Source organism: Peromyscus californicus, unplaced genomic scaffold, assembly GCF_007827085.1.
Source record: "Peromyscus californicus insignis strain IS unplaced genomic scaffold, ASM782708v3 Scaffold_7__1_contigs__length_154581171, whole genome shotgun sequence".
Lineage (NCBI taxonomy): Eukaryota > Metazoa > Chordata > Mammalia > Rodentia > Cricetidae > Peromyscus > Peromyscus californicus.
In genome coordinates, this window is record NW_026294595.1 from 133,286,736 (window position 1) to 133,311,175 (window position 24,440).

Genomic DNA, 24,440 nt, shown 5'->3' on the forward strand with positions numbered 1-24,440 from the left:
GGGACGAGCAATGGTGGGTGGGAAGTTGAAGTTGCTCAGTGGAGTGATTTTGGAAGCATGGTGAAATCAAGGCCAGGATACATTTGCTTTCTGAGTGTGCCGGGCCGAGGGCTGGGATCACTGCAATCCTGTCAGCATGGTGAGGAAGGGAAACAGGATCACTGTGGGTGGGATGGCACGTGGCAGCCGGGGGGAAGGGCACCAAGGTGCTTGGAATTAGGCGTGGCATGGGGTCTGCCCAGTAAAAAACCAACAAGAAGATGCACTGTGTGTTGGAGCTCAGTTGCAAAGCCACCTCTCCTTTGCCACGTGACCTCAGGCTAAATGTCAGCCTCTGTACCTGGGGACCTCATTTGCAAACGGTAATAACAAGGCTACGGCAGTGACTGCTGTCATCCTTGCTGTCTTCTTTCCCCACGTGATGTTCTAGAACACCCGGCTCTGTTGGCAGCAGTGTTGACCTTTCCTTGCACTTTTTGCCATCTAGTCCATGGTTTTGATTTGGCAGTGTTTTGGCAGAGTGGTTCAGTGGGCAGGCTTTTGGAGCCCGACAAGCCTGGGTCCATTCAAATCCCAAGCCTTGGGATGAGAAGATTGCTGAGGGGGTAGAGGTGCTTGTTATGCAAGCCTGACAGCCTGAGTGTGACCCCTGGGACCCGTGTCAAGGTAGAAGGAGAGAACCAACTCACGAAGTTGTCCTCTGACCTCCATGTGCACACTGTGGTGCATTCATGCCCACTCTCATCACACACACACACGCACACACACACACATACACACACACACACACACACACACACACACACAAATTAATAATAGTAATAATAATAATGAAACAATGAAGAAAATGGTCTTTTCAATAAAGAAACATCTTTTCAGTATCAAGCCTTTCCCTCCTCCTTGCTCCACTTGGGCAAATCATCTCCCATGCCCAAATCCCAGTCTCTGTTTCCCACCTGTAAAAGGTACAGTCATAGCCATGGCTCACAAATCCTCCTGACTGCACTGTGAGGACTGGTTGATGTAACGCCTGGAAAACACTGTGTGGTGAGCACAAGGCTCTGCATTGTTGGTACTGGGCTGTGGGAGATTTGTTCGCTCTGTCCCCCAAACTGTCAATAAACTGAACCTTGATTCAGAGGACGGTGGCCACACTCAGCTAACCAGAATAAACCACAGAGGTTTTTGGCGGACTCAGATGGAGAGAGAGGGACACAAGGAGGAAGGAGGAGCAGCTTAGGGGTTTTGTGGGCCATTTTGGATCTTGGAAAAGCAGAGAGGAAGGTCAGCTGGGCTTTTCTCTGTCACTTTTTGTGACTAAGTTCGTACCCTACTATCTGACTCCCGAGTTTTTATTAATAATAGAATAATTTGGATAATCGTTACAGAACTGGGCTACAGAAGGAGTGAGTAAGGGCCCGACATCAGAGAGAGAAAGGAGTATCATGTCAGGAGCAGAAATGATGTGGCCTGGCACCAGCCTGGAGTAGAGACCATGTGAGCTGGGGCTGATGACTCCTGAGGTCAGCCTCCAGATCCCCTCACTTGGATAGGGGATGCCATGGAGGGCACTTGCTCCCTGCTTTCTGTTAGCTCCTAATTGTTGCTTTTTTGGTTGTTGAGTTACCCTTCCTGAGAAGCCTCATGTCTGCAAGACAACATGAGAATTAATCCCCATCCAACAATCCCCATCAGGGGCAAGTGGCTGTATGAGGCATGACGTAGAGGCTCCTGCAGTATGGAAGGGCAGGGTGCCATAGAGAGGTGACATTTGACTGCAATCTGAAGGACAACGAAGAATCTGCTGGCCCAAGGTGGAAAGAAAGAAGGCTTCAGATGCAGGGGATATTCGTGTGCCTGGGGCCCGGGAGTCCAGCTTGGGTTGGTTTGAAAAATGGCAGAAGCCAGTACAAGCAGTCAGTGGGGAGCAGGTGGGATTTGGAGGGTGAAGTGAGGACTGGTTCATGCAGCACCTTGAGGCTGTGGAAAAGAAGAGGAGATGGTGAGCATGCCCATCCTGTCATCTAGTTAGATGGCAGCAGGTGGGCTTTGGACATCTCGCTCAAGGTCCACCTGCTGTGGGCAGACCCTGCTGTCTTCTTGCTTCAGTCCTCAGGTGATCTTGAAAGTCACTCACCAGCTCGTGGTCAAGCAGTAAGCTCTAGGGGACAAGGTGGGTCAGACGTCAAAGAAAAACACAATCTTGTCAGCGGTGACTTTTTGCCTCCAGAGAAGGGCCCCATGCAGCCCTTCACTGCAGCTGGAAAGGGAAAGAGCAGATGGCCTTGCTGGCCCAGATTCCAGCCAGATTGCCTGGGAGGTGTGGGTGGAGTGCAGGGGGGTGTCAGGAGCAGGGTATGTGGGGGGGGGGGGGAGAGCAGGAGCCACCTCTTGCCATCTCCTTGGTGTTCTGCCCACCAGGGAACAGGGATGTCCTCCAAGGCCTCTCTGTGGTCTTCAACCAGTATTTGTTAGAGCTCCCTGGAGAGCGGCCACTTCCATCTATGAAGACTGGCTTGAAAGCTTGTGGGTGAATCTCAGTGCCCATGAGCCTCTAGTGCCCAGCTCAGTTAGGACCCAGGTGTAGCTCACCAGTTATTTTCATGTTTATTCTCTTAGTAACTGATAATAGCCGCACATAGACCTTCTCTTACTAAATCTTCACAGCACCTTAAAAAAGAAGTCCTCATTTGATCTCCACTTTATAGCTAAGGACCCAAAGGCCAAAGGCCATAGCTAAACACGTTCTTGAGAACAGGTGGTTCACTCTGATAAACTGATGGCCAAGCCTGGAAGCTGGGGCCTGGTGGGCAAGGAGGAACCCCAAGTGCAGCATCCAGGAGAGAAGCTGGTACCCCTGGCTAGAGGAGAAAGCACATCCCTTTTGTCTTTGTGCTTCCTCAGCCCCTGTCAACCCTTAGACCCCAGTCTGCATCCCTACGTTGTTCAGGATGCTCACAGAGTAGGACATGAACCCAGAGAGGTCAATGCAAGATCTCAGCATGGCTGAGCAGGCCGCGCGCAACTACAAAGCTCGCCATTCACATAGACTATGATGAAAATAATCTGGGCTCTGAGTTGGTTGAGATGGGAGCCCTATGTGGGGCCACGCTGTGGGTCCTTGAAAACCAAGCCTCTGCAGACCTTGCTACACAGGATGTGTCACAGGCAGTGGGTGCCGCTCAGTCTATTGTGACAGTCGGCTCTGCCGCTCTGGGTTGAACACAGAGTAAGTGACCCATCACCAGGCTGTGTTTCTCCTGTCCTGCGTGTGGGTCCTGGAACCGTTTTGTCCGAAGGGTGTGTGTGTGTGTGTATGTGTGTGTGTGTGTGTGTGTGTGTGTGTGCGTGCGTGTAAGAGGTCATCTGATGCTCAGCTGGCCTCAGAAGCACTCCTTCTTCCCCATGGTAGCTGTCAGCTTGGTTCATGGAGCTGTGTAGTAGAACCTTGGCTTCTAATGCCAGCACCTCAAACAACAACAACAACAAAACATTTGAGAGACAAGCACAGAGTCCCTCTTCTTGCTGAGCACAGAGAAAGGGAAGCTGGCTGTGTGCTGGGTAGTGGGGCTTTGCTCCAGGGAGCTGGGCTCAGAGCCAGGCTCTGGCCTCCTAGTGAGAGCTGCCGAGGCAGCCTTGGCTCGTGGGTATTAAGGGTTTCTTAGAGCTGGAGATGATTTGTCCCACTTCTTAGGATGAAAATAACTGCCCGACTTCAGGGTAATTACATGGCTTGGGCTCCCACACAGTGCAGCGAGCCCCCCGATAATTACTGTGCAAATGCTGCTCTTGGCGGCTGATGCTTATTTTCTGCCTCAGAGAGTTTTCTGGACAGCAAGCCTGAGCCATCATCCACTCTAGACAACCTGAATCTGCTCATGTGAGCAGAACCTTCTAGAAACACTTCCCGGGCAGGGTCATAACGGCCGCTTCTCTCCCCAGAACCACCTGTTAGGCTCAGGGCACCTAACATTGCCCGCTGAGATCCAAGCTGGGCCTGGGATGCTCAGTGGCTGTATTAGTAGCTTCTTATCACTGTGACAAAAACATCTGACAGGGCAACATGGGGAAGGAAGGGTTTGGCCTACAGGGTACAGTCCATCCTGGATGGGAAGGCGTGGTGGCAGGAGAGGAAGGTGGCTGGCCACGTTGTATCCACAGCCAGGAAGCAGAGAGTGATGAACCCTGGTCCTCAGCTCTTTTTGTTTTATTCAGTCCAGGACCCTGGCCTGTGAGCTAGTGCTGTCCACATTCAGAATAGGTCTTCCCACTTGAGTTAAACATCTCTGGAAAAGCCCTCATAGACATGTCCAGAGGTGTGTTTCTGTGGTGACTCCAAATCCAGTCAACAATGGAGATGACTTTCTCATCATCTCCTCAAGTGGCCCTGGGCTAGAACCACATACTAATACCTCCTATACTCTGTGGGAGGCACCTGCGTGTGGGCAGAACTTCCTGTCGTAGCAGATGTCTGTCCCCTGGGGTTAGCACTCAAGGTGGTCTGCGGTGGTCTAAGATAAAGAGCCTATATTATTTTCTTAATATTTATTTATTTGCATTTTATGTGAGTATTTTGACTACATGTACATCTGTGTACCACATGTGTTCCTGGTGCCTGAGAATGTCAGAAGAGAGCACTGGATCCCCTGGAACTGGAATTACAGACGGTTATGAGCTGCCTCGTGGGTGCTGGGAACTGAACCTGGATCCTCTGCAAAGAGCAGCAAGTGCCTTTTATCAATGAGCTATCTCTCCAGCCCTGAGACTGTGTCTTTGAGCTGAGCCAAGAATGTCAAAGTCCTGGAGGAGTTCCCGAGGATTCATTGTGTGTCAGACTTTAGGAACAGAGTCATAAACACCAGGCTATCTTTCTGCTTTCTTGGGTTTAGTGTTCAGCAGGGAGACAGATACAAAACCTGTAATTACCCAGTTATACAGGTGTGACTGGGATGTGGTTGTCCATGAGATGCTGGGATCCATGAGTATGTAGAGCAGGAAGGGACCAGAGAGTGTGAGGGAGACCTAAAGGAGGAATGAGGCAGATATGTGCACACATGCATGTGTGTATGTATACCATTGCACATGTGCTCAGATGCATGCTAGGGAGGGTGCCTAGATTATGGTGCATGGATGGATGGATGAATGCATGCATGCATGCCTGAATTGTGGATATATGCATGGATGGAGAGATAATTGAGTCTTCCAGGCAACCAGAATAGGCTTTGCAGAGGTTTAGCAGTCAGAGGAAGAGTGATTATTGTAGCTGACACAAACTACTGTTGCAGAAAATGTTGGGAGTTCAAGAAATGAAGGTAGAGAGGCAGACGGACAGGATTAACTCACAAGCCCTTCACTGCACAGCTTCAGAAGGAGCAAGTCTCCAAACCACAATGTGAATGGTGCCCCATGGAATCGGGCAAGGCAGTGACCTGGAGCAGGGACCATATCGTGCAAGACCTTGCATCCAAGGCAGGGGTAAAAGATGCTATTCTCAGAGCACTGGGAGGCGGGGGCGCAGAGAAAGGTTTGAGCATTTTGGGATGAAGCTGATTTCCATTTGCAATGCCTACAAGCAGCACTGCCCCCTAGAACTTTCTGTGAAGATGGGCATGCTTGACTTCTGTTCTTTCTACTTTGTGCCACATGTGGCTGCTGAGCAGAGTGGTGGACACTGGGTTTTACATTCTTATTAATTCCAGTTTAACTGGCCACCACGGCCTGATGTGGCTTGTGGCTCCATAGGGGACAGTGCAGCTGAAGGATCTGGCTGGGACTGGGAGAAGTCCTGTCACACCTGTGCAATGCATCTTGGCCAAGTCTGCTGGAGACATTTTCTTGCTGGGTTGAGGCCTCAACTTCCCCTTCACACAGGTCTCTGTTCATGCTGAGGCCAAGGTGTACTGGGTGTGGTCTAGGGGCAGGGTCTTTGAGGATGGAGCTAAGTGGCTGCTCCACCTCCTGCTCCTTGAAGACTTGAAGCTGTACAAGTGTCCATCCCTGTCTTTTCCCTGGCACCTTTGAGGCTGTTGATTAACTGTTGTCCTACAGAATGCCACGCTCTCTTCTAAACATGCTTCCTCCTCCAGAGGCACATTATTGAGGAGACCTCCTTGGCCCTGCCTGGCTGCATGACTGGAGACATTGGCTACCTTGGGTGTATGTGGCCTTGGCTCATGTTAATGTGGGTGGGAGGAGGCTCAACAGGGTGTGGCCAGCCTGCTCCTTTCCCTCACAGGGTCTCATACCCCTTCTTTATTAGTACCATGACGGTGGCCTCTCCCACAAAGCAGCTTATATATACAGCTCACCTCCATGTCCTCAGGCAGCTGCCCCTTGTCCAGCCCTCTGGCCCAGAATTCCACTTACCTACTCACTGCTCTGCCTAGGGAAGCTGGGTCTAAGCATGAGCTGGGACAGCCTTGCTGGCTAGGGCCACTGGGTGTCTTAGAAGGTCTAGAAGCTGTGGGCTCCAGTGGACTCTGCTGTTGGCCTCATGAGTGGCTTCCTCCATGGAGACAGTCATAGCTGACGGCTGGGCCAAGGGAATCCCTTGGTGCTGAGCAGGGTGAAGCCCTCATTGCTGAGCCTGGGAAAGCAGCTTGCAGGCTGACAGACAGGCCACCCTCTTCTTTTTATCCTTTGCACATGGCTTCTAGCTGACATTGTGACCTTGGGTGGGACAGGATGAAGGGAAAAGACACTGAGGGGAGGGGACAGGGGCTCTCTAATGCTATGTGTATTCTCTGGTTTTCCTCACTTCCTGGATCCCCCCACCACCTCTGGGCACACACACAAATACACACATCCACACCTGCATGTGATGTGCATGTGGGCACCTAAAGTCTAGGACAGGGGGTAGGAAAACCTCTACCACCTTTCCCCAAGGCTAGGTAGAGCCAAAGAAGACATTTGAGAGTCTAGGGTACAGCTATGATAATAAAGCCAGGTATAGCCAGAGATACCTACCAACCATGTGCTGACCACTATGCTGAGTCCCTGACACGGCTCAGTTGATGTCATGTAACTCTGTGTGTGGTAGAGTCAACGTCATTCCCACTTACAGGCGAGGAAACTGAGGCACAGAGAGGAACGTGTGTTGACCATGACTGCCCTGTCAGTAAGACTTCAGGGTGTGGCTTTAGGGACAAAACAGTACTCCATATTGACAACCCATGCCAGCTGCTCACCTCAGCCAGGAGTAGTGGTACCTCCTGTGATCCAGCTCTTCTGGAGGGAAGCTAAGGCAGGAGAATTCTAAATTGTAAATTTGAGACCTCGTTGGGCTACATAGCAAGTTCCAGACTAGCCTGGGCTGCTAGCAAGACTTTCTCTCAAAACAAAGAAGACCAGAGATGTAGCTCAGTGGTAGAGCGCTTGCCTAGCATGCTCAAGGTCTCATCCCCAGCACTGCCAAGAACGAACTCCCAAACAGCTCAGATCAGTGACTGGCCCAGAGGAAGATGTGACAGTTGTCAACCCTTGTATGTGTGACCCAGGATAAGACAGGTACTTCTTGGAAATCCTGGACCAAAGACCTAGGTTCTGTGCTCAGTTCCCTCATCTGTGAAATGGGGATGCTGTTAGCATCCCATTATCTTTCTGTTGGGAGTAAGCAAGACCTTTTGTGTTGGGGTATGGGAGAGGGTGTCTTTCTGGGTTCCCACAAGTGTGTGACAGGAACCTCACTCCTGTCCCTTCCTCTTGCAGTACGCTACTTCCTGAAGAACAAGGTCAGCCCTGATTTGTGTAATGAAGATGGACTCACAGCCTTGCACCAGGTAAGTAGGTCACTCTGGGGTTCCTGTCCTCTCTGCTCCCTGATAACTGGTGCCCCAAATCATCAGGGAAGAGGGGACGATGAGAGAAGAGCACTGAGCACCCAGCTGAAAGGCTTTTGTCCTTTGGAGATGTGTGTGTCTGTCACAAACAGGCCCTTGGAGCCCCTTGGTGTGTGTGCGCGTGCACACACACACACACACACACACACACACACACACACACACACACAGTGACAGGCTCTGAGGACAGGGGTCCTTTGTTCACTGTGTCCTCACAGCCAGCAGAGAAAATTTGTGTAGAAGTTGAGAATTGACAAAGTGCGTTCACAGCCACCAGGACATCCCACTCACCCTGAGGACAAAGCTGACTGACTTGTGTTGTCTAAGGTCACATGGCCAAGAACTATGGCCATGAAACACGTGCTGTCAAACACATGTCCATTCCAAGGGAGTGTGGTGACAGCCCTCCCTGCCTGGGGACAGCCTTGGCTGTCACCACCCACATGGAGGCTTTGTCTGCACAGACTCCTAACTAGCCCCCAGTGTTCACTTGAGTCCTGCTGTAAGTCTTTCTCTGAAGGCTGAAAGTTTACTCAAGGTCAGAACTCCAGTGTCTTCTTTCTTTTGGCTATTCTGCACAAGACCCCTAAGGTCTGTCCTGTCCAGTCTCTGCCCCTCCCCCAGCTCCCAGACAGAGTCACTGCCTTGTTCTACCTTGTGGTCTCCTCCCTACCATTTGCTCTACATTGCTCTGTGTGCTCACTTATTAGCTTCTGTCCCCAGGAGGATCTTGAGAGCTGGGCTGTGACAGAGGCACTCTATTCTTCCAAGTGACCCCTCCTCTCTTATCATTTAGCACTAGGGTGGCAGGCTGAGGTCACCTCATCAGCAGTATCTTCTAGCCCGTTGTGTTCCAGAGGCTTTTCCCGTGCTTACATATGGTAGATACTTAACATGTGTACAATGAAATTGGTAAATGGACACACTGAAACTTCCCCATGCCATCACCAGAGTTTTTGAGCTGATGGATTTGAGTGCAGCCTGGTATGGAGAAACCAGGCCACTGGAACCCCATGGACAGAGACAAGCCACACATCCTCTACCCATAAGACCCTGGGACCAGGCCTTGCCCACAGCCTTCAACTCCGAGCCTGAGAGCTGTCTGCATCTACTCTTTGCCCTAACTATCCTCCAGGGCCTCAGGCACCCACACGTAGGCAACCACCTCAGTAACCTCATGGATCTTGCCTATGGGAAGTCACCCAAACTCCAGCTTCATTCACTCTGGAATGCTGAGGATGCTCCTGAGGCAAGATCCTTGGTCCACTCTGGATTTGAGACCTAGAAGGCAACCCCTGAGGCTGGGCAGTATTAGCCAGGGGCATTATGATAGGATGGCCATCAGGATAGAGTCAGATTTGAGGCCTGGAACTGTCACTCACTTGCATGTGACCTTGGACAAGTTCCTTAAGCTCTTTGTGCCTTAGTTTTCTCTCCTGTGAAAGAGAAATATAGTATCCATTTCCTCAGGTTGTAGAGAGGATTAAATGATCACCTGTAAAAACCTTTGCAAGCAACACTTACCACGGGATATGCAGTAATCAGGCTGAAGAGAAAGCTCTGTGGCTGAGAACACATACTGCTCTTGCAGAGGACCCAAGCTCAATTCCTAGCTCCTGTGTCAGACTTAACAACCACCTGTAACTCCAACTCCAGGGAATCTATCACCCTCTGCTGGCCTCCGTGAGCACCTGCATGCACACATGCACATACCTACACATACACATACATGCATAACTAAAGGTTTTTAAATAACCTGTTTGAAAAGATTTGAGTTATGATTGCAGTTTATCATATGGCTACTTCACAAAGCACTTCAGTGGTATATCTCATTTTGATCCTCACAGCTACCCTCTACAACATTGTTGTTCCCATTTTACGTCTCAAGAAACTGAGGCTCAGGGGCACCTCTATTCTGTAGAACGTTCCACAAAGATGGGAATAAATGTGCCATGTGTCTGTGTGGACCAGCAAAGTAGCCATAGAGTTGTGTGGCTAATGTGACAAGAACTAGATTCTAACTCTTATTTGATTTTAGTGAATTTAAATACAGATTGGCCGTGTTAGATGTGAAATCTCAGGGTTCTAAGTCGTGGCTGAGCTAGGGTTAACATCGGTAGCCTTGACTGTCTAGATACAGTGGTTAGCAGAGTCCCACGGGCTCCCTCCAGGTGCTATTCTTGCCTTCATGAACTTTTTTTTTGTGGGGCCCTCCCTTGGGCTTGGGGTTCCTTCCATTTCTCACACTCCACCTCCTCTTCTTCCTGCTGATCACATGACTTCCTCAGGTCTAGCTTCTCCTGGGGGGCCACTGGGCCTCTGAGCACATAAGGAGGGAAACAGGCTCCAAGCCTAGCTGTGTGGAACTCACCCCTGACTCTACCGCTACCACCACACTTGCCTCGGGTTCCGTGTTGGGACGGTCCTGGGCGGCGTCCACCCCCACTGGCCCACGGACTCTCATCCCCACCCATGCAGCAGTCCCTTTTTGCCCACCTGCTCTTGTGTCAGATACTCTACGATGGTGGACAGGAAGTTAGGAAGTGTCTGCTTGCAGACGATGTGGTGTGATGTGACCACAGGCATAGAAATAAACAGCTGAGGGAACGCAGTGTGGTCAGTGCCCCCACGGTGGGAGCAGAGGCCCCTGTAGAGCTTGCAGCTGGGAGCTGGCGGTGGCTTGCCTCAAAGGAGAACCGAGACAGGCTTGGAGGAAGGACACCTGAGCCGAGGCTTGAAGTAAGATTTTGCAGGAGGATGAGTATTGTAGGAGTGTGAGAAAGAATTCGCCAGAAGGAAAAAGGAACAGCGTTAGAGCAGAGGGAACATCCACAGAGGGATGAGAAAGCAACCCAGCCTTTCAAGTTTGAGTTGGAGGGAGTAACTAGAAGGCATAGTGGGAGGCAGGACTGGCCAGGTTGAGAACAGGGCCTTTGGACACAGACTGTTTCACTTTTAATTCAACACTGTGGATTGATTTTGTTATTGTGTGGGTACCTTGTGTTTTTATTTATTTAATTTTTTAGGATCCTACTATGCAGCCTAGGCTAGTCTTGAACTAACGATCCTTCTTCCTTTCCTCCCTAGTACTGAGATGGTTGGATGTTGCTGGATTGTAATCTTGAGTGAATCTATTTCTTACTATGTGTGTGACTTTGTGCTTCTTTGGGCCAATGGGAAGGAGAGGACCCTCAGGCCCATTTTGAGGGTTAAATGCTGCAGTGAATGGCCAAAGCGAATCCTAGTGCCTGGCTCTTGTAGGTCTTCCTAAAGCAACAGTTATTACTATTGATAACGAAGTGAGGTGCTGGCGTCGCCCAGCTATGCATTGTTGCATGCAACAGGGAAGACTGGGGCACCTGCAGAGCCTCCCAAGGCTAGCCAAGGAGTGCAGGTTTGCTTCTCTTGAACAAGGGGAACCTTCCGAGGTTTGCAGATATCAGGCTGCAAAGCTAGATACAGCAAAGCAGAGGGCATCTGGAGGTAGAGCTGACGCAGTGCATCACCGCATGGAGACAGACACTTCGGAGACAAGCATGCAGTTGGCTCTGTATTGGAAGAGAAGAGGCAGAAGGAGTCAGCCACTGCAGGTGCCGTGTCCCGCTGTGGTTCCATAGTGACTACAGAGCCTGCTCTCTCCCTTCCCTGCCACATATGCCAGTCAGCATGTGCACCCCTGTGCCAGCCCTGGGATCACTGTCACAAGACTCCACAGCTCTGGGTATGCAGTCCCCTGGTCCTCCTGTCTCCTTCCTACAGGGGGCTGCCCACACAGGTCTTTCTTCTTTTTACCTATGCCTGGCTCCAGTGCCTGTGCCTCCCTCTACTGGCTATGTTATGCCACTGCATGGTTCTCCTGCCCTCCTAAGACAGTCCAGCCCCAATGGGCTGTACCTTTCTTACCGTGTCTATCCAGAAAAGTACCTGCAGACCCAGCCGTGCTAGACCAGCTAGCAGGAAGAACTGGCTCTCTGGCACCATCTGTGCACCCAGCTGCTCCTTTCCTGCGTGCTCTGCTAGTGCAGAGTCCTGGCTGGCTGGAGATATGCGGGGAGCTGTGGTGGTGTCCCACTCCACAATCGTCTGGGATCATGGGTTCACATAGGTGCCTCTGATCCTTCTGCTCACCTCCATGCTCTTCTTCACATATATGTAGTTACTTATGTTGGTCAGGCCACTACCATTCGTAAACTAGGTGACTTCAACATCTATTCTCTCTGTCCTTCTCAATCTGTGTGTGCATGCACAAACACACATACATACCACACGTAGACATACACATACACACAGACACACACGGAAGCATACACACACACAGAGACATACATAGACACATATACACACAGACACAGACACACACACACACACACACACACACACACACACACACACACACACACCATCCTCCACATGGAACCAGCAGAGTGAAATGGTTTTTGGTTTTGTTTTTAAAAAACAAGTCAGGTTGTTCTATTTTTAAGAGTACAGTTCACCCCTGCCTCCTGTTGCTCTGGAGACCAGACCTGGCTTACTTGGACAGGAGGGGTGAGCTCGTGTCCTCTGTCCTCTGATAACCGCAGAGTGGCCACTGTCACCATCCTCTGTCCCCACCTCTGTTCTCCCTGGGTGAGTGTCCCTTGGGGAGTCTTTCACTCCCTGTCCCCAGAACCTGTGTTCTCTTGGAGGAGCTGCAGAATTGGACCCTCCCACCTCACTTGGGCTCACCCACCTATGCCCACAACTCCATCCAGGTAGGAGCACAAACAGGCTATCTCCTTGAGGTGACTCTGCCAGGGCCCCCAGGGTCTGCTGGGAGGAGACTTAGTCACTTGGGAACCTCTGCAAGATTTGCATTCCCAGGTCAGAGATTAAAAGTTTCAAACAGCGATGCAGGGTGATACTTCAGAGGCTGATACCCTAAAGGAGGGTGTGGGCCGGGACCCCAAACACATCTGAGCAATTCTGCTTGAGCTGAAGGGTGATTTAAGAGTTCTTCTTAGGATGTTGTTTGGAGAAAGCCGTCTGGGATTTTAAAAGCTCATTCAACTTGAATGCAGCTCCACTAACTCTTATAAAAACACTTTATAGCTGACTGGGGCTGTTTGCCAAGGCTGTTTTTATCTTGCATGTTATTAACTTCTTTTTTTTCTCAACAAGGAGATTGACTCTAAGAGGTGAAGTGTCTTGCCCAAAGTTATAGAGCTGGATTTGAACTCAGGCTGTCTGTCTCCACCGTCCTGCTCATGGTCTCTTGTGGGGATTGTAGTGTGTCCCCATCAGGGTTCTGGGCCATGCCTGTCCTCACTCTGTGGCCTCTGTGTCTCTCCCAGTGCTGCATTGACAACTTTGAAGAAATTGTCAAGCTGCTGCTTTCCCATGGTGCAAACGTGAATGCCAAGGACAATGAGCTGTGGACACCCCTGCATGCTGCAGCCACCTGCGGCCACATCAACCTGGTGAAGATCCTCGTTCAGTAGTACGTGATCCTCCCTCCCTGGGGCAGCCGGCCCTCCCCTCCACAGATGGCTTTTCTCATATGCATTAGTCCGTCCGTCCTTCCTTCCTTCCTCCCTCCCTCCCTCCCTCCCTCCCTCCCTCCCTCTTCTTCCTTTCCTTCCTGCCCTTCCATTCCCCCTCCATCTCCTCCCCCACCATCAATTCCCTTCTCTCTATCTTCCTCCCCTAAATTCCCTTTCTCTGTGTGTGTGTTTCCTGTTTCCTGTCTCTTTCTCTCCATCACTCCCGATTTCTTGGTCTTTTCTACTCTGTTTCTTTCTTTTCAGTGTTTACTTGTTTTTATAGTTTTTGCATCAAAATGCCAATAGCATACAATTGATACTTTTTGCCATTTTTAAGTGTACAGTCCATGCTATTCCCTGTATTCACCTTGTCGTGTGCTCACCACCATCCATCTCCAGAGCTTGCTTCACCTTGCACAGGCCACAACTGTTCGACTATGACTTCTCCCATCCCCATCTATACCTCCCTTAACCCCAGACTACCATGACTCCCGCTCTCTCTGCCTCTCTCTGATGCAGCTGCTCATTTAGTGGAAATGAACAGTGTTTATCTTTTCATGACTTGGGCTGTTTCACTTGGCATAATGTCCTCAAGGTTCATCCATGTTGTAATGGGCTCAGAGACAGAAACCGTTCATCCATTTGTCCATTGATGAGCACTGGGTGCTGATACCCTTTGGCTGTAACATGTGTGCACAGATCTCTCTTCAGGACCCTGCTTCCCATTGATGTGGAAATATATCCAGATGTGGAATTGCTGAGCTATATGGTAGCCATTTTTAATTTTTAAAGGGATTTATCTACTTTCCCAGTTCCCCTTCCATTTTACATGCTGACCAATAGGCCCTGTGCCAGGCCCTGGGCACATGGGATAGGAAAGCAAGACCAGTGGGTGGGACCCTAGAGACTGACAGCATCTGAGTGCAGGGAGTCAGGATAAGGGGTGGAGAGCAGGTGACCACTCACACAGGTCTTTGCAGAGCATAAGAGACCCATTAGGTGCCTCCTCAGGAGGGCCCTGAAGTCAACAGGGAGTGATGCCACCTGGCTTCATGTGCTTTCCTGCTGGACTATATTAGAATTACCTGAGCCACGAGTGCAAAATACATGTTCCCAGGCCCCCTGCGTTCTTTGGGGTGGTGGAAAGAATCCATGGAGCTGCATTTTGTTTCATTGGTTCCCAAGATATTTCTGTCATAGCGTGCCGCATGGCCACACCTGGATACTGCTCTAGTCTCTCTTTCTATGACAAATACTGACAGAACAGAACTTAGGGGAGAAAGGATTTATTCAGTGGGTTACAGTCCCTCATTGTGGGGAAATCAAGGCAAGAACTTGAAGCAGCTAGTCACACAGTCAAGGGTGGAGAGAAATGACTGTACATATTGTTTAGCACTCAGTTGGCTTTCTCTACCCCTACACAGTCTGGGGCCTCACATCCAGAAATGATGCTGCTCACTTTGGGGCCTGACCTTTCCACATAATTAAAACAATCCAGACAATCCCCCATAGACATGCTTACAGACAGATCAGCCTGATTTAGTCAAGGCTTCACTGAGACTCTTCCCAGGTGATTCTAGGCCATGTCAGATTAGAATTACCCATCACAGGTGCTATTGGCCTGGAGGGTGAGTTCTTTCACAGTGCCCCAGGGCTCTGTTCTTCCCACGTCCTGGTCCTTTGAGTAATTGAGGGATTGAAAGAGGATGAATATGCATACTGGTGAAGGTTGGCATAGCAACCATGGAGTAAAAAGGGCTGACACGTGAGAGACCTGGGTTTGGAGCTTGACCCTATCATATCCAAGCTGTGTGGCCTGAGGCACATGATTGAGAGCCTTTCTGAGACATTGTCTCCTCTTGAGTGAGGTGAGGCCCACAGAAGCACCCCTCCGGGGGAGACTCCTTAAGGTAATGTGTGCAAAGGATTTACATCTAGCCTGGTTGCAAGCAGGCAGCCGGTGAGATGTCCTGCTCCTGTTTCCATCATTTTTATTATTGTTATCTGAGAGGGCTTTGACATCTGCCTGGAAGTGTTCATCTGCTGATGGAGCTCATCTGAGACCTTGGTCCCTTCCTGCTGGGACCCTGAGATGCGGAAACACTGCATTCCCGGGATATGTGGTGGGAAGGGAAGGGCATCGCTTATCTGGGATACACCTTGGTGGGGTCATGGCTGCTGGGGAGTGCAGGGAGGCTGTGGATGGGAAGCCAGATGATGGAGATAGTCAGACCAACCCAGACACACCTTCTTGACTCTCACTCTGACCTTTTCTCTGCAGTGGGGCTGACTTGCTTGCTGTCAACTCTGATGGGAACATGCCATATGACCTCTGTGAGGATGAACCCACCCTGGATGTCATTGAGACCTGCATGGCATACCAAGGCAAGGGGTGCACTATGTTATACCATGGGCACAGTGAGGTACTGCAGTGAACATGGTTTCAGTGGATGGGAACGGCACATTAGCTGGCTGTGTACCTGCCAGCCTCGTGCCTAGCTCCCAATAACTGGGACAGGTCCTTGTTATTATTGTCATCTGTATGATTTAAAGATGGGGACACAAAAGGGCCTTGGAACACATGCCGTGTGGAGGGAGATATTGTTCTCACTGTCACCCACACACGCAGGTGGCCTCAGCTGGCCTCCTCTTCTCTTTGTCGGCTGTGACAATTCAGTTCAGTCAACACTCACCATAAAGATGTGTCCCCGTTTGGGAACATGGTAAGAAGTCAAGAACATTGGCGGGTGCTGCTCGGTGCCAGAGACCAAGCTGCCTGCCAGGGGCCCGGATAAACAAGATGTGGGCTGTTCTGGGCTCACAGTGAGCTTCAGAGGGAAAGCACGTGTAACAGCAAGAGACACCTGCCGGTCCCAGCTCCCTACATGCATGCCTGCGAAGCACTCTCTAGTAAAAAGGGTCTTAAATCCAGACCCGTAGCTGTGTCCCAGGGTCCTGTGAGGTCCTCACCGCACCTCTCCCCAGATCTCTGTGGCCACTGTTGACTTGGCTTCCACGCTCCCTGGCACCTGTATTTTCCCCATTCATTTCCTGTAGAAAGTTTTTTTAATAACTTTTGTGCCAACCTGGTGAAACTATGGACTCCCCAACGGAGTTATAAAGCTGCCAGAGTATGAAGGAAGCCAGCTGGGTCATCTTTCAACAAGACTACCACAGTATTTTTAAATGTGCTGTATAGAAGCCATTAATTCTTTCAATGATAGGAAGTGGTGGTATGAAATTACCCGGCGTTTCTGTTGGCCATAGGCTCACGGGTACTGCTGATTGTTCTGATGTGGTAGCAAATACTAACTTATGGGAAGGCTTGTCAAAATAAGCATGTAACCTTTTTTTCTCCTTTCAAGTTTGCAGATTGCCCCGAATTCTTCCAGAGGAAACTTGATCCCATGTTTTTTGTTTTTTTTTTTTAAATAGGGCATTGTATTCTCTCCTTAAATCAGTAGCTACCAGTGACAGGTACACTTTTGTCAGCCAGAGATTTGGGCTCTATCGTGTCTCTCTGGAACTGGAATGGCTTATGCCTGTAATCCTAGCATATGGGAGGCTGAGGCAGGAGAATTGTCACAAGTCTGAGGCCAGCCTGCACTACAGAGTGAGAACCCTGTCTCAGAAAACAAAAAGCAGAAGTCTTTCTGTGCCCTTCTATTTGAAAGTAATATAGTGACTGATTCAGCCATTCTTACAACAACAAAAGAATGTATTAACTATTGCATATGGTGCTGAAAACACAGTGGTGTATGAGAGAAAGGAAATCAACAGGCCCTGGTCAGAAGGGGTGGCCAGTGGGCACCAGGTAGGGAGGTGACGTAGGTCAGCACCCAAAACATGAGGCAGATATCACTTGGGGCAACTGGAGGTGAGTGCTTCAATCTAGCCAGTGGAAGAGCATGTAGAAAGTGAGTGATGTTCGTAAGAAGCCTACTAGCTCCCAGGAAGGAATGGTCCTTGTCCCGTGACCCATGGTGTTTGTGTTCAGCAGGCCTGGGGACAATGATCTTAGTCATCTTTGTGCACTGGGTGACTGGCAAACTTTGGGGAGCAGGAGCCATGCCTTCCCTGTCTGCTTGGGACCCGGGACCTGACGCTCTTGAGTAACGTCTCACCTCCCTGCAGGCATCACCCAGGAGAAAATCAATGAGATGCGGGCAGCTCCCGAGCAGAAGATGATATCAGACATTCACTGCATGATTGCAGCAGGCCAGGATCTCGACTGGATAGATGCCCAGGGCGCCACACTGGTGAGGAGATGGGTCAGGCTGGTTTGGGTTGGAAGCAAGTACCAGAACCAAGACCAACTAGGGCTGAGTTGGGTCTAGTTCTTGGTAGATTAATCCTATACCCTTGTGACTTTGAGCCTCTAGACCCCTGCTGCTCCTGGAATATAGATGATTGAGGCTGGGGTCCAGCCTCTTTCTGACTCTGGCCATTCTCACCTGGGGCTGGGAGTCAGGAGCTCTAGGGCTTGGCTCTGATGTCCATTTGCTTTGTTTCCATGGCAGTACCTACACTCTCCTCAAGGACCACCATTTGCTCACTCACACACATAGTCTTGCTTTGTATCATCCATTCCCTGACTACTGTGCCCTGGAAAACCACGACCCTTCTCATTCAACTTTCCCTGAGGTCACTGTAACAGATTTTATCTACCACTCCATCACTCCCTCCATATATCCATCCATCCATCCATCCATTCATCCATCCATCCATCCATCCGTCCATCTCTCATCCATCATTTATCTATCTGGCTGTCCATCCAGTTATGCTGGGGATGCCTTTCTATACGCTATGAATGTGTGTTGCTCTGATTTGGTTGGTAAGTAAAACGCTGATTGGCCAGTAGTCAGGCAGGATGTATAGTATAGGCGGGATAAGCAGAGAGGAGAATTCTGGGAACAGGAAGGTGGAGTCAGGAGTCGCCAGCCAGAAACAGAGGAAGCAAGATGTAAAGGCAGAACTGAGAAAAGGTACCAAGCCTTGTGGCTAAACATAAATAAAAATTATGGGTTAATTTAAGTGTAAGAGCTAGTCAGTAGTTAGCCTGAGCTAATGGCCGAGCAGTTTTAATTAATATAAGCCTCTGTGTGTTTACTTGGGTCCAAGCGGCCATAGGGCCACGGGAGCCGGGCAGGACCAGGAAAACTTCAGCTACACAGTTAACACGTAGTTATAAGGACCGCCTCTGTGCCACATTCTTTACTAGTCCTTAGATAAATGACAGAGGCTTCCTCTCTCAGAGCCACCTAGTTACCTCTACTGATCCTTGGAACCAGCTGTCTCTGTCAGCAGCTTGAGAGGAAATGTGCTGGAGGCCTCACAATTTCATAAAAAAAAATCATGTCAATAGTAAAGGTTTAAAAAAGGATTTTTCTATAACCTGGCAACAAGCCAAGGAAATTGTATGGAAATGACCTACCCATTCCTTTTACAATCAGACTCCATTACCAGCAGGGTGTAACCCAAAGGGTACTCAGAGAAATTAAATCTGGCAGATGGATGTGTTTCACTTTGTAGAATTTGGAAAATTGAAATATGTACACCATACCATTGATACTTATTCAGGATTTCAATGGGCAAATGCTTTGAGTTCTGAAAAAGCTGATTCTGTAATCACTCATTTGCTAGAAGTTATGGCCATCATGGGCATACCTGCACAAATTAAAACTGACCATGCTCCAGCATGTATCTCTGGTAAAAATGAAACAGTTTTTTTTGCTTATTGTAATATAAAGCATATTACAAGTATACCACATAATCCTACAGGCCAAGTTATAGAAAGATACAACATTTCTATGCAGCAGGGAATCAGGAATTGCTTAGCTGGGTGACTCTGAGTTGGTGTTTCCCGTGAGGCTGACCAGAGCTACAGTCACATCTGACGTTGGTCTCCTTCGTGTGGTTCCCTTGCACGGCTGATGTCAGTGGTGGCAGAAGGCCTCAGCTTCTTGCCTTCTCATAACTGCTCCTCGGGGCTCCCCGAGATGACTGCCTCCTCCCAGATGAATCCAGGACAGCGTAAGGTAGAAGCAGCAATGCCTATCATGCCCCAGCCTCATAAATCATACACTGCCACTTTGTAATATCCTCTTGGTTAGTTAGAAGTGAGCCAATCTGGTCTACATTCAAAGGCAGAGCAATCAGATTCCACATTTTAAAAGAAGATATGTCAAAGAATAGGTAGGTATATTTTCAAATGACCATATTGAACCTCTGAGACTCCTTCTCTGTGGCTCGGGTGAAGAACCCATCTCTCTGCCTCCCATTGTACTTCTCTATCTCACACTTAGTAATTCCCTGCAACCTTCCTGGCTGGTGTTGCCACCTCATTCTGTTCCAGTCTCTGGCCCCAAGGATGCTCTGAGGCTTGGGGTGAGAAATGACACCCTGCCTCCAAATGTGGAGCCAGCCCCCTTTGGAATGCTCACTTGGACTTCTTTCCTCTCTTCCAGCTACACATAGCTGGAGCCAATGGATACCTGCGGGCAGCTGAACTCCTCCTGGACCATGGAGTGCGTGTGGATGTGAAGGACTGGGATGGCTGGGAGCCTCTGCATGCAGCAGCCTTCTGGGGACAGGTACTTCCCACCCCCTATAATCAGGCACAAGGTGAAACTACTGATTCCAAGTTCTTTAGGCTGGCAATTGGTGCAAGAGAACATGGACCCACTCAAGGCACTGGCTACAGTGGGTATGTAGATGAGACAGCTCTGGGAGGTTGCAAACACATTGGCCTAAACATCCTAACAGAATGAGACTCAAATTTGCCCAAGAGAAAATCCCCTTGGTTCCTGCTTTGCGTGGTTTCTCTAGAATGTGTTTTCCTAAATGTGATCGCAGCCTCTGCAGCCAACCATAGACACCCGACAGCTGTGGAATTATAACCGATTCCTCCTCCCCCTGCTTCTCCTCCTTGTAGTAACCCAGATGTGCTAGGAGGAGGTGCCAAGCCCATCATATTTGACAGGGCTATCTCATGGCACCAGTATTCGGGGCCCTCCCTGGGAATCAGCTTTCCTCCACCACTCTTTGGGTCACATCCTAAAAGGTCTTGAGTACTCTCTCCAGCTCCTAGGCTCCTTGAGGCCTCAGTATGGGGAACATGAACTTCTTCCTGTGTTGCAGATGCCAATGGCAGAGCTGTTAGTGTCCCATGGAGCCAGCCTCAGTGCCAGGACATCCATGGATGAGATGCCAATAGGTAAGACAGCTTAATACTTTGTACGTACATACTTAGCAGTTTTTTTGATGGTGAGTAGACATATGGTTGAACATATGGCTGCATACTGAAGGTAGGTAAGTAGATAATAGAGATAGACAGATAGATAGCTAGATAGCTAGATAGATAGATAGATAGATAGATAGATGAATGGGTGGATAGATGAAGGTAGACAGGTAATGTGATGTGGGATGTAATGATGGGTGGATAATGGATGTATAGGCAGATGGATAGATAAGTAGATGGGTGGGCTGAGGATGAACCTATGTACAGATGACCAGGTTATCCAGTAGATGGACAGGTTGATAGAGAGATCCAGTCAATTGGCTGGTGGGGTTAGGGGGATTTCCCAGCATCATTACTTCATTTCCCACTTGAGGGATCTGCTTGTTTCTCTCAATGCTCACACCAGGGAGACTTTATGACTCTCCCAGACACTATCAAGGGTATGTGTCTTGTTTGCTTTTCTGTTGCTGTGATTAAAACCCAGACCAAAAGCAACTTGGGAAGGAATGGGTTTATTTGGCTTACACTTCCACGTCATAGTCCATCATTGAGGGAACTCAAAGCAGAAACTGAAGGAGAGGCCATGGAGGGGTGCTGCTTACTGGCTTGTTCCCTTGGCTTGCTCAGCCTGCTTTGTTATATAACCCACGCTCACCTGCCCAGAGGTACCAGTTCAATCATTAATCAAGAAAATGCCCCACAGACTTGCTCACAGGACAGCCTGATGGAGGCAATCCCTCAGTTGAGATTCCCTCTTCCCAGATACGCCTACCAGCATGGTATGAGTCTTAGCTGGGAGCTTCAGGAGTTCGGAGGCCCAGGTCTCCCATTCCCACACTCCTCTAAGGAAATAAGCAAGAGCTGCTTTCTTCCCTCCAACTGTGCCCCAGAAGGTTCTCAGAGCTTCTGGTGGGTTCACATGGTAGCTCCTGTGGTATGGAGTCCCTACCTTGCCTTCTGCAACTGACTCTTGTACTTCTTCAGACCTGTGCGAGGAGGAGGAGTTCAAGGTCCTGCTGTTGGAGCTTAAACACAAGCATGATGTGATCATGAAGTCCCAGCTGAGGCACAAGTCATCCCTGAGCCGGAGGACATCCAGTGCAGGCAGCCGTGGGTGAGTGGTACAGGGCAACCAGGGGCCCCTGCGCATGCCTGCCTGTGTGTGGCTCCTTGTACAGGGCTCCTTCCCAGCACCTCCTCTGTCCCTCTCAGGAAGGTGGTGCGTCGAGCTAGCCTGTCAGACAGAACCAACCTGTACCGGAAAGAATATGAGGGAGAGGCCATCTTGTGGCAGCAGCGGAGTGCAGCAGAAGACCAGCGTACCTCCACCTACAACGGAGACATCAGGGAGACCAGGACAGACCAGGAAAACAAGGACCCGGTGAGGGACCTCTTGCCTTCTAGTGTTGACCACTACCTTGTGAAGAGGACAGGGCCCAGCCTGGTCTTACTTCCTCATCTGAGAACTGTAGCTAGAGTTTTCCTGCCTGGCCCACAGTCAGGACAAATCTCTCTCACCCGCCAGTCCCACAGCCACTCAGACCCGACCAAGTAAACACAGAGACTTATACTGGTTACAAACTGTATGGCCGTGGCAGGCTTCTTGCTAACTGTTCTTACAGCTTAAATTAATCCATTTTTATTAATCTATACCTTGCCACATGGCTCGTGGCTTACCGGCATCTTTACATGCGGCTTGTCATCATGGCGGCTGACAGTGTCTCTCTCACTCAGCCTTCCACTTCCCAGCTTTATTCTCTTCCTTGTCCCGCCTATACTTTCTGCCTGGCCACTGACCAATCAGTGATTTATTTATTGACCAATCAGCAACACATTTGACATACAGACCATCCCACAGCAGAGAACCATCAGGGAAATAGCTGGGTAGTACCCTTAAACAGCTAGCTTCTGTCTGACGGTGGTGGCTAATATTGTTAAAGAGGTAACCCTTAGGTATATTTGTCAGAGTTGAGACCTCTTTACATGCTGGAGGCTCATGATTGGCAGAGACAGAGTGACTGCCATAGGTCTGCTTGTCCCCTAATAATCTGATCCTGAATTCCCCAGAAGAGAGGCTCAGCATGATAGTTACCCTAGGAGCTGAGGGCTAAGACCTTCTTTTGTGGGGACAAAGATTTGAGAATGGTGTTTATCAAGGTGACATCTGGTACTTGAAAGGAGTATTCTGAAAAATGTAGTAGGGTTCTGAGACAGTCTCTGAGAAACTGCTCCAGCACTAACCAGTGGCCCTGGGTTCTGGGCACTCTCAGAAGACGGTGTGTGGTCTTCTTCAGCTGTGGTAGCAGAGGTCACACTGGGGGCTTAAAATGGGAGACACTCAGGGGTCTGAAGTCTAGAAATCTAAAATGAAGATGTCGATAGAGTTGGCTCCTCTTGGTGCTCCTGAAGGGGAGGTCTGTGCCAAGGCCTCTTCCCAGCTTCTGGTGGCTTGGGTGTCCCTTCACTCTAGTATGACTTTGATCTCCACCTCTGTCTTCACAAGCCTTCTTCCTTGTGTATGTGTATACCTCCGTTTCTTTTTATTTAAACCATACTTTTGTTTATCTAGTGTATTTACAGGTATAGGTATATACATATGAGTGAACATGTGTGTGCAGGCCAGAGGCCAATGTCTGATATATCCATCAGTCACTCGTCACCGTTTTTTGTTTGTTTGTTTGTTTGTTTGTTGTTGTTGCTTTTGAGACAGGTTCTCTTACTGAACCGAATGCTCACTACTTAGCTAGGCTGGCCAGTGATCTCCAGAGGTCCATCTGTCCCTGCCAACTCTGTATTAGAGACCACACTCAGCTTTTTGAGTGGATGCTGGGAGTCCAGACTCGGGTCTTAACGCTTACAGGGCAAGCACTTCACCAATCAAGCCATTTTCCTAGGGCCCCTCTTAGAAGGGCCCATCCCAATCTAATATAATCTCATAGTTATTTTTGAGCCAAATAATTTTATTGCTTGCAGTTGAAGCGCTCTTCAATGACCTCTTTGCTCTGATTCTGTGCCATAGTCTGTAATCACAACGTAACTATGTAACTACAACCAACCACTTCACAGGGCCTCCAGTCTGGATCAGTTTTGCACAGGCTTGCCCATTCTTCTAGTTTCTCCTTGTCACCAACCCTAATTAGGTTGATTTGGTGCTCAGCACAAGGACCTCTCCATGCTTACATATGTAAGTTCATCACAGATGTGTGTGAGCACACAGTTATGGACTGGGCGCTTGTCCAAGTCTTTGGCAGCTTCTTGAATTCCATAGGTTGGGAGTTGTAGATGAGAGCAGTCTTCAGCAACCCTAGTACTGACGTCTATTACACCTCCATCCAGGAACATCTTCCCTGGCCGTGGTGATGGGGTAGGGGCAAAGCTGAATCTTGAATTCACAAAGTGTCTGCTTCCCCAACAGTAGCAGGGAATGAGCCCTTATCTTACTTTAATGACGTTACAAAGGGAATCAGTGGACTCAGACGTCGAATACATACTTTTTCTCTTTCTCAATAATAGACTGAGATTTGAAGCAACTTTATGTTTATAGAAAAATAAGTGGAGTAGTTGGGGAGATGGCTCAGCCAGGAAGGTGTTTGCCATGCAAGCATGGGGACATGAGAGTGAGTCTCCAGCACACACATTGAAGAAAAAGAGCCAGGCAGGTGTGGTGTTGCATGCCTTTGATCCTAGCACTCAGGAGGCAGAGGCAGAGGCAGAGGCAGAGGCAGAGGCAGAGGCAGAGGCAGAGGCAGAGGCAGAGGCAGAGAGGCAGAGAGGCAGAGAGGCAGAGAGGCAGAGAGGCAGAGAGGCAGAGAGAGAGGCAGAGAGACAGAGAGGCAGAGAGGC

The 24,440-nt window shown here is 49.5% G+C and overlaps 1 protein-coding gene across 3 annotated transcripts in view; it reads left to right on the forward strand.

Moving 5' to 3' along the window:
* Ppp1r16b (protein phosphatase 1 regulatory subunit 16B) overlaps nucleotides 1–24,440 on the forward strand; it is a 100,604-nt gene that overhangs the window by 66,621 nt on the left and 9,543 nt on the right. For 2 of the 3 annotated variants that reach the window (XM_052726478.1, XM_052726479.1), the window contains exons 3-10: nucleotides 7,708–7,778; nucleotides 13,169–13,314; nucleotides 15,639–15,742; nucleotides 17,492–17,616; nucleotides 19,825–19,950; nucleotides 20,498–20,573; nucleotides 21,582–21,711; nucleotides 21,810–21,978. In XM_052726478.1, the coding sequence (XP_052582438.1) occupies nucleotides 7,708–7,778; nucleotides 13,169–13,314; nucleotides 15,639–15,742; nucleotides 17,492–17,616; nucleotides 19,825–19,950; nucleotides 20,498–20,573; nucleotides 21,582–21,711; nucleotides 21,810–21,978 (947 nt within the window). The remainder of the gene's footprint in view (nucleotides 1–7,707; nucleotides 7,779–13,168; nucleotides 13,315–15,638; nucleotides 15,743–17,491; nucleotides 17,617–19,824; nucleotides 19,951–20,497; nucleotides 20,574–21,581; nucleotides 21,712–21,809; nucleotides 21,979–24,440) is intronic. The other variant, XM_052726480.1, reaches the window with a different exon arrangement.